The following is a 9,483-nucleotide window of genomic DNA, read 5'->3' as shown; positions in this document are numbered from 1 at the left end:
CTGGCCGCCAAATATGGCATTCCGATTCCCGCAGATTTCAATGGGCCAAATTGGACGCAGCCTAAAATGTCTGAACTGGTTGAGTTGATCCGATCAGCCGATGCCACGAGTCGGGCAGCTCAACCCGGACAGCCGCAACAGGCTCAAGCTCAACAACAACTTCAGCATCAACAGCAGCAGCAGCAGCAACATGTCATCAACCCTATGGCGCTTCAGATGGCAGCAAACAAAGCTCAACCTGGATCCCAAGGTCAATTCGGCGTCCAGATGCAAGTGCCTCAGGGTCAGAACCCAGCGCAGCAGGGTATCAACCTACAGATGATTCAGCAGATGAATCATCTGCAAGGCTTGCATAATGCGCAAGGGATGCAAGGGATCAACTTGCAAGCTCTTCAGGGGTTGCAACAAAGCATGCAGGGGCAGTCGCAGGCTCAACAAGCGCAGAGGCTACAAGCTATGCAGGCTTCCCAGGCTATGCAGGGGATGATGCCAAACACAGGCAATGGAAGTTATGGAAATATGCCAATGGGGATGAATGTTGGCATTGGCATGCCTGCTGTAAATGCGAATGTGTCGATGAATATCGGCATGAACGGTCAGCGGCAGAATATGGGGATGATGGGTGGCCAGCAGGGCGGCCAAGGGCAATACTTCCAACATCAATAGTCTTCGTTTATCAAGCTGTCAGCATCGAGTCATGATCCGTCTGGCATCTGTGACACAATCGTTGTATTCATGCATTTACGACATCTACGGACATTTGCTCCTACCGGGAATGGAGACCCTAGTGATATCGGTGCTAAGCAGGAATGAAGACTCGGAGAAGGGTTGGCGACTTGATCCCCAGTCTGTCCCCGTTCGCCAATTCTAACATGACATTCAAGGCCAGCTCAGCAAGGTCGTCCATCGTCTGGCTCGTGGGCGTAGGCCCAGCAGTGCTCTCTTTGATTTCCAACAACTGAAAATGACGATATTCTTCCATTCATGAGAGGGGCATCAAGTGAGAGACGATCGATATAGACTGCACGACATGATGCCAGTGAGAACTGCCCCAGAAACGGCATAAAGCGGGGTATGTTGGATGCAATCGACCACTCAAAGATGTTCGGGGCTGTCATTGGGTCTGGGTCGTGTGTGAATTGACTATATCCTCCAGTATCACCCCGGGTGGACACTCATAGAATTCCATGAAACCTTTCAGCTGAATCGGCTCAATTCTACCTGCTTCATCAGCAAACTGTATTGTGAGTGTGTCCTCTGCAACGGTCTTCGTTTTGGAGGATCTCTGAGTCCTTCTTGGGTCGAATAGATCGTCATGACCATTAGTCTCGCTGGCAAACGTCCCTATGGCTTGGAACCCCATGTTTTCTGGAGCGTTGGGTAAGATAATGACTGTGTAGTCTGGGGTTTTCGGCATCGTGTTCGTCTTCTCTTCAGCATCCGTATAGGTTGCAAAGGCATTTTCAGAGTCATCTGGGTAAGTCAACTCTGGTTGTCGATCGATCATCCTCCCGGAGCCAAGACAGCTGCCCAGGAACTTGGTCAAGCTGGAGCGGGTGGTCATCGTGATGTGGGTTTCCGCTTGGAAATGTGAGTCTCTGCTTGGCGGTTGTGAATGCAGTTGGGTCAATTTGGAATCGCGATGGGAATGTGAAGTAAGTGTACAGTCGAAGACTTGTGGGTATGATGGATCATCGAGAGGTGAGCTTTATAGAACCCGGGCATTAGCCTGTTGGATGCTTCGTCACTCGGGCGAGCTGGAGATCCGGGTAGATTCCTTCCTCGCGTCGCCGCATAGCCCGCCCAAGCCGAGGTGAAACTCCTTTCTAAGAACTTTCGCGTCAAAGGATGAGCAGCGACGGCGATCAGAGAAGAGTTTCACAACGGTCAAGTACGACTCCTCGGGTTTTAGACAGCAATCAGCTTCCTCTACAGCATGTACCGATATACATAGGCCGAGTCACCATGCTATTCTATCTGTCAGTTGGAAGTTTGATACAGCTAGGATCAAAATGTGAGAGAAAATATAGAACATGGAATGTGAAATGGTTCTGGCTTCGCATGAAATGCTGGAATCAAATTGTTGAGCGGAAGGGGGAATGCTTTGAGTGTGAAGGTGTGACAGGGCAGAAATGGTGCAGGGACTTATGAGAGGTGGAACGATCCACCTCCGTCAAGCATGGCTCGATGCAGCTGCGTCGACAAGACTTCTTTGCTCGAGTAGTCTGGAAGCTTGAAGTACTTTGGAGATACACATGGATCAGCTTCTCCTAGTAGAATGAGGAGAGAAGTGCTCACGTTGGCACACGTCATGACCGAGGGGAGATAATCGTCCGCTCGGAATGGGTGCTCGTGTGGCTTTCGAACCACGGTGAATTGAGGCTGCAAGCCATGGAAGCCTCCAATGGGTAACTTGGGTGCGCCAGTGATGCTTTGAAGCTGATCAGCCGACGCGTGTGCGTCCATGCAGTCTGACTCACAATTGCAGGAATTGCCTTCGCTCTTCTTTGCTGAATTCCGACATTGCTTCTATCAAGTTATGCACTGACCGGCTGTCGAGATTATAACCATGGTCGGCCTTAATGGCGTGAGTGATGGCTTGAAGCGGGATCAGCAGATGTAGCAAGCACGGGAGTTAAAATCCTGGCTCACTCTCTTTCGACCAATCTTCCTCCATGTTGCCAAAAAGTAGCATAAGCTCGTCAGGTGAGAAGATCTTCATGTCGGCAATCGAGAAGATGGACGAGAATCCTGAAAAGGGTTAGCGCGGTTCAGATGGTTGTTTACTTCACTTGCCTTGCGCGAAGGCTTGAGCTTGACGTTGCACGCCCGAGCCAAGTATGACGTCGAGGACGCGTTCCAGGTATTCTTCGAGATTATGGTCGTCTACATCGATGTGTGCACCACCCGGCTGCAGAGATGCGTCAGCCAGCGCCGATCTCATGTGCGCGTGAAACCCACCTTGAGCTCAATGTCACTGTACCCAGGCATGGTGAAGTCCAATGACAAATCTGCCAGTCTCGCGCCTCCAACGGTCAAAGTCGCCAATTTGTTCCTGCGCGCACCGGGAGGAAGTTTCAGAGCTTCGATTTCCTTGCGTGCGCTGAGGTAAGATTGGAGGCGTTCCAGCGACAAAGCCAGAGGAGCATCCACGAGCTGCTCTTGCGTCAGTCTAATCTCAAAAACCACTGCTGGAGACCCGCGGCCGCTCACCTTGAGTGTTTTGATAGTCTTCTTCACCTCTCTGCCTAAGATCAAGCGGAGAAACACAGGATTGAGGTTGACGTCAATGATCCGCGAGTCGAAAAGAGCTCGACCGACAAACAATCCGAGGACCTTGAACCATGCGAGCCGAGATCTATGTGATGTCAGCTGGGAGGATTTGGCGCGTCACCACTGTTGTCCAACTCACCCTGGCTGGGTCGACGTCTCGTCTTGGCTGATGGGAGCTGGGAATAAACCATTTTGATGTTTCACATACAGTCCAGGCGAGTTTTCATCCTCATCCCGCCATAGACCGAGAGATCGCTTGGCGAATTCCTTGGAAGTCATGGCGTAGAACTCCAGAGTCGGGCCCAGACCGGTTCCGACCTCGTCAAAATACTGGAATTCCAACAAAGGGCTCCCACTGCCGTATAGCTCGAGCACTTTAGCACACGAGACGAGGATCTGAGATCTCGAGATACGAAGTTTTTGTCGCGGCGTTCTGCTGAATGAAGACATATCGTCTCGTCGACTGGACGTAGAGGCGTGATTCTGGTTGGCAGAGACAAATCGTCCGATTAGTCGGTGGTAACCGAACGCGGTCGAGGCCAAAAACAAATATCGCGTTTCGAACGGGAAGAGGAATGCAAAGTGCTTTGGCAGTTCCACGGCCCATTCCGGTAGGCAGTTGCTTGCAATGATCATCACTTCCTCGAGCTGCCGAGTGAGTTTCGCTGTCAACTTGTTGTTCACGAAGTGATGCGCGTCCAAAATATCGGGTCTCGGTGCGACCAAAGTGGCATCCACAGTGAGGTTGTGGATGAGTCGAAGCAATCTTAGGATCTTGAATGCTGGGGTCGAAGGGTCCAAAATCCCTGGCATCGTGCTGATTGCGGACGCAGGTGACGGGGCGTCTATTGCATCGTTGGCTTCCGGCCGAGGTCCGTCGACTTTCCGGAACTTGACAACAACGGGAGGGCCATGAATATTCACTCCATTGGCACCACGCTGATACTTGTGCGCCGCACCATAGATCGTATCATTGAGGGATAGCTTATTACCATCCAGCGTGAACTCTAGGTGGAAGTCACTTGGCAGCGTCTTGACGGCCCCCGCGTAAGAAGCAGTTCGAGGAGTTGCGGCACCTGACGGACCTGGAGCTGGTGCCGTAGAGCTCGAGGGACCAGCCCCTTGATGAGGGTTGGGTGTGGCAATTCGAGTTCCTTCCGGCGTCTTCGCCTCGACCTGAGAGCCATCTAGTGTACAGATCAGTCTACAGTCCGCATGCGCATTGAAAGAACTCACCGGCAGCGACTGACATGTTGACCACCTTCTCTGGTTGGGGTCCCATGTCATCCTCCAAATCGTCCTCGTATACTTCCTCGGCATACTCTTCATCAGAATAATCATCCTCGTCCTCGTCAAAATCCAGGCTCATCGGCATGGTAGGCAAGACCGTCGGCTCCGGTGCGGAGCTTGACAAAGCCGGTGCGGGACCAGATGTCGTTTCGGCAGGCGCAGAAGCAGTACCAGAGCCTCCTAGCCCTTGACCACTGAGCCTGGCGCTTCGACGTCGAGGTGGCACCTCCGATGAGTCTGATCGATTGGCCCCTGCCGCGGAAGTCGCTGGAGGGTTTGTAGCTAGGCGTGATGACTCCGGGGCTGAGGACGCAAGTGCGCTGAAAAGACTGGGAAAGCCGAGATCATCGGTCTGACCGCCCGAACCGCCTGCTTCGCCTCCAGCTGGTCGAGAAGCATTATTCAAGGCGGATATGATTCTGGAAGCAGCGGCTGAGACAGATCCTGCTCCACCTACGCCTGCAGCTCCTCGAGGAACGGGCACGCCCGAGTTATACGCAGCGAACATATTTGATAGGGTCGAGCCTGAGAGGTAGCTGCCGCCATTCGCGATCCGCGGCTGTAAGTAATCGTTTAGAGCGGAGAATTGGGCAATGGCCTGGATGCTCAAAATGATGAGAGACACTTGTTTAGGAACATTCGAGTCTTCATCGGCCTGAAGTCGTACTTTCATCATGCGGGAACATGCTGCAGCTGGGCGAGAATTGTCGATGGACCCATTGAAAGCCGTTTCCACTTCAAAGTTTTCCAATCGACCCAAGCTTTCGTGCAAGAGCTTGACGAGGACAGCAAGCGGGGGAGGTGAGGAAATTGAAGTATCTGAAAAGACATCAAAAAACATGGCTCGTCGGTCGTGAGAGGGGACTGCCCCCTCAATGTCTGCAAAGTCGAGCAAGCCATCAACAAGGCCGCCCTTGAGCAGCTCAAAACTTGACAGGGCTTCGCCAGAGCCAGAGAGCTTGCAAGCCAACACCTTGAGTCCGTCGCGTAGATCGCCATCTGAAGAACCGGGACGGCATAGCCCTTCAATCAAAGTCCTGAGCTCCTCGAGGACGGCAGAGGCCGCATTCTTGGAATCTCCGTCAGCATCGAAAATCTTCTTGGCGAGAATGACGCGAGCTCGCATGATGTTGGCATCTTCAGGATCCACCGTCGTCCCACTTGCACGGCGAGTGGGATTTTGTCGAGGGGTCTCCGCGTTTAGATCAAAGGTGAAATTGGTGAATCCGTCCGGCATGGTGGTCTCGCTGAGAATGGGCTTCGAGTCTGTGACGGGCATCGACCACCCTATCGGCCGAGAGGACGAGCCGATGGGTGCCTGGACAGGCGAGGGTGTGGAAGGCTCCCCTGGCTCCTTCTTCACCGTGAAGGATGATTCTGCAGCGGCTGCCTTTGGCTTCTCCGTAGTGACATTCTTCAATTGTGTTGCTGCCAGTTGTTCAATTTCGTAAACCACACCTTCACGCTGGAAAGAAACTTGATAGATACCGGGCATCTTTATCGCCAATAACTCGACCAATTGAAGTGCGTTGAGAACGGCGACAGGGTTGTCCTGAGATGAGATGATAGCGCAAAGGAAGCTGGCCATAGGAACCCGCTTCAGCGTATCGAGCAGATCGTCCTCCTTGGCGAACGAGATAGCCTTGATCAACCCAACTAGGACTTTGGACCTGACTCGAGTCGCCACACTTGCAGCATAGACATCGACCAGGACAGGCACAAGGAGGCGATTGAATCGACCAATGAGGAGGGGTTGAGAGTTGAGGAGCTCGACCCGTTGAGAAAGTTGTGCTTCCGCCTCCATCCTAGCACTGTGCACGATATCATGAACACTGGTTGCGGTTGTTGGCGTTGATTGAGGGGCCTCAGAGCCGGGTAGAGGGATACCGGTGACGGCCGGAGTCGAAGGACCGGTCGATCCAGGGGTAAATGGGCCGTCCGCACGACGGTTGCTGCGACGTGAAGGCTTCTCTGAGGATTGTGGTGGTTTACGACCCTTTTTGATCTGGGACAGAGCCCTTTCTGTGTATCCTTTTGGATCAAAAACGCCCGTTGACGGCGTGGGAGGCAATAGTTCGCAGACCAAAGCGAGACACTCTTCGACTTGGTCTTTAGGCCGATGTGCAAGGTTTTGCAGTACTGCCATGTCTGCCACTCCACCCGCTAGTCCTTGGCCCTCTGAACCTTGACCTTGGCTCTCGCCCTCGTTGGTTGAGGGTAGGACTCCAGTCAAAATTTGATAAAGAGTGTTTGTGATTCCCGCCTCGAGGAAGGCAATCGTCACTTTGGCTGATCTTCGAGCGGAAGACGTGAGGGCACGGAGGAGATGAGAGAATGTAGAAGGTGTCAGGAGTGGAGACCCGCCGGAAGGCATGAGAAGCGCATTGATGGCGACCACCACATCGAGCGTCAAGAGACCTTCAAGATTTTCGGCAGAATGTCGATATGACTCCAAGGTCCTGACCACTGCGAGTGTTGCTTGCTCGACCAATCGCTGATCGCCTTGAGTGAGAGTGTCACGCAAGATCGGGAAGACGCCTTTGATCTGTTCAAAGTGGTCCTTAGAGATGTTTCGGCAGCAGTTTGCGGCTGCTGTGACGGCTGTCCGTTGTACGTTGGTGGAGAAGAAGTCGAGGAACTGTAGCAGAGCTCCGAGACCACCTTCTCGGACGATGGCGGCTGGGTAATCGGCGGAAATCTTCTCCATGGTCTATGCAGAAAGTCAGACCGCATGTCGGGGCTTTCGGCACTCACGCTCAAAGTCTGTTCAGCCAGCTCAATGTCCTCAATATTCGTGAGCTTGGAGCAGAGAGCTGGGACAGCTCCGAGCTCGACCAAGAGATGTCCAGTTCCGGGCATAGCTTCCAGCAGATGCGCCAAACATCTGCACGCTACAAGCTGGCACTCATTCTCCTCCGCGTTCATCATACCTCCACCAGAGCTCATGGCGAGTATGGCCGCAAGCTGGGCGTCCTCGTCAAAGGCATCCGGTACGGCAGATTCGTCTTCATCCTCCGATTTCGGGTCGATATTTGGGTGGCCCTTGAGAATGGCGATAAATTCTGTCGCAAAGCCACTGACGGAGAACGAAGAGCCCAGGGTGTCCTCATTGCTGACCAAGAGAAGTTCACTGCACTCTCGGAGGGCGGCAAGGCGTTTGGTGATAGACCGACTGCGGAGCTGGGCACGGAGCCTCTTCAGACGAGACGACAGGCCAGAAATGATACTTCCTAGCGATCCAAAGTTTCCTCCAAAGATGGCAGCAGCTGTCGCTTCATCCAGATGGAGACCAGCATCGCCGAGTCCTGCCAGTGCGCCGAGGACGCCACCTCCCAATCGACCTGCGCCAGAATTCGATGGTCCGGCTGGGGGAGGCTCATCGCTGTCCTCCTCATCTTCTGCTTCATCATCCTCGTCACTGATGGAGCTCGAGCCGGGCATGTGTTCATCTCCGTCGTTTTCGTCACCCATCATCTCACCGCCTGACTCGGGCTCATCCATCCAGTGGGACTCATCGTCATCCATTGGATCGTCGATATGTAATCGAGCGGCTGCGTTCAGAGGGTCAAGACTGTATCGTCAAGCTCAGCATCGGAAATACTCACCGGAGCTCTTCCTCGTTCCTTCTGCTGAGCTGGTGGAGGGTCCTGCCCTTTTCTGTCTGGGGCTGATGGCGGCCGTCAGAATGCACATCAGAGGGTTCACTCACTTTGATTTCTTTGGCATTCCTGCGCTCGTATTCTTTTTTGCAGAAGCCCTAGGGCCTGTCTTCACCTTGCCCTTGCCGTTATGTGTTGAGGGTCCGTCGTCCGACACTGATGGCTTCTGCCGTAAACGATACCTCGGAGAATCTGCAGTCGTCGATGTACGACGGTGTTTCGCCGGACGAGAGGAATCGCTCTCGTCTAATGTTCGTGAGGTGGATGGAGGAGATCGATTTGCTCGCTTCTTTCCTTTCGGATCGTTGGAAGGTGTGGCTTCCGGAGCGGTGATAGCGCTTGCTCTTCTACTACAGTGGAGAGAGGCGGGTTAGGTTTTTGTCCCACTGACAACCGTCACCCGGCAAGCAGAGTCATATAAGTGGATGAGATTGGATCTCAGACCTCCTTTCATGAGGTGAATCTGGGTCAAGGCCAGGAAAGCGAGGAGAAGGGAGGATGATGGGTGGGACTCACCCTTTTCTAGTTATAGCTGAGCTCGATGCCTCTGGTTGAGTGATCTCGGGCAGAGAGAACCTGGCCGATCGTCTTCGTTTCAGGGAGTGGTTTTCAAGCGTCTCTACAGGCGAGATAGCTGCGGGGTCACCTGACTCGATCTGCCTCTGCTTAGCTCTGGTGAGACGGGGTGTGGAATGGGGAGCCGAAAGATGGATGTGCTGATTGCTCTGAGCTGTGGAAGGTGTTGTGCCTATCACTCTGGATGATTCTGTTGTCGTTTGCGCGCTGGAAGGAGCTGGGTCTGAATTCGTTGTCAAGATGGATGTTGTATGATCAAGAAATTGTCCTTCGTCCCGCTGCATTGGTGATCTCTCGCCTTGCTATGAGTCGCCGGCTTCGAGAGGTCGTACGAGGAGCAGAATGCAGTCGAAAAGAGAGACTGAAGCGGAACAAGTGATTCAAAAACGCTGCAGACTTGCCACCATGTCTGCCATGGCTGGCTGGAATGAAGGATGGGAAGGAGGGGTTAATGATAAGCTGGCGAGAGAGAGAGGAGGCGAATGCTAAGGAGAGGGCTGAGGGGGAACGTTGAAAGAGATCGAGAACGAAATAATGGCAAGACCTTCTCTGGTGACCTGAGGATCTGCTCAGCCTGCTGGATGCCTTGGTATGACAGCAGGGTCCACGATGTGTGATGTCGAATGTCAAACGATGATCTGACTCTATGAAGGGCCAAGTCTTTCGCGGCCATTGCGTAGCGGGC

The 9,483-nt window shown here is 53.3% G+C and overlaps 2 protein-coding genes across 2 annotated transcripts; both read right to left on the bottom strand.

The window, feature by feature from the left end:
* Positions 1–816: 816 nt before the first annotated feature.
* BD324DRAFT_625640 (hypothetical protein) lies at positions 817–1,926 on the bottom strand. The gene has a single exon (XM_022015817.1). It carries the CDS (start codon positions 1,562–1,564, stop codon positions 1,115–1,117), a length of 450 nt encoding a protein of 149 aa, XP_021871341.1. The 5' UTR covers positions 1,565–1,926; the 3' UTR covers positions 817–1,114.
* A 219-nt stretch (positions 1,927–2,145) lies between these two features.
* Positions 2,146–8,034, bottom strand: BD324DRAFT_642187 (hypothetical protein; the record flags this gene model as incomplete). Its single annotated transcript, XM_022017471.1, has 12 exons — positions 2,146–2,241; positions 2,299–2,431; positions 2,481–2,598; positions 2,653–2,751; positions 2,797–2,911; positions 2,962–3,156; positions 3,214–3,358; positions 3,413–4,358; positions 4,389–4,460; positions 4,510–7,273; positions 7,318–7,675; positions 7,700–8,034. The coding sequence occupies 12 exons, from the start codon at positions 8,032–8,034 to the stop codon at positions 2,146–2,148; spliced, it is 5,376 nt and encodes a 1,791-aa protein (XP_021871340.1).
* Positions 8,035–9,483: the final 1,449 nt, after the last annotated feature.

This window comes from Kockovaella imperatae (assembly GCF_002102565.1).
Source record: "Kockovaella imperatae strain NRRL Y-17943 chromosome Unknown BD324scaffold_6, whole genome shotgun sequence".
In the NCBI taxonomy this organism is placed as follows: Eukaryota; Fungi; Basidiomycota; class Tremellomycetes; order Tremellales; family Cuniculitremaceae; genus Kockovaella; species Kockovaella imperatae.
Note: the sequence above shows the minus strand (reverse complement) of the source record. Positions and strands in the feature narration are given on the sequence as shown.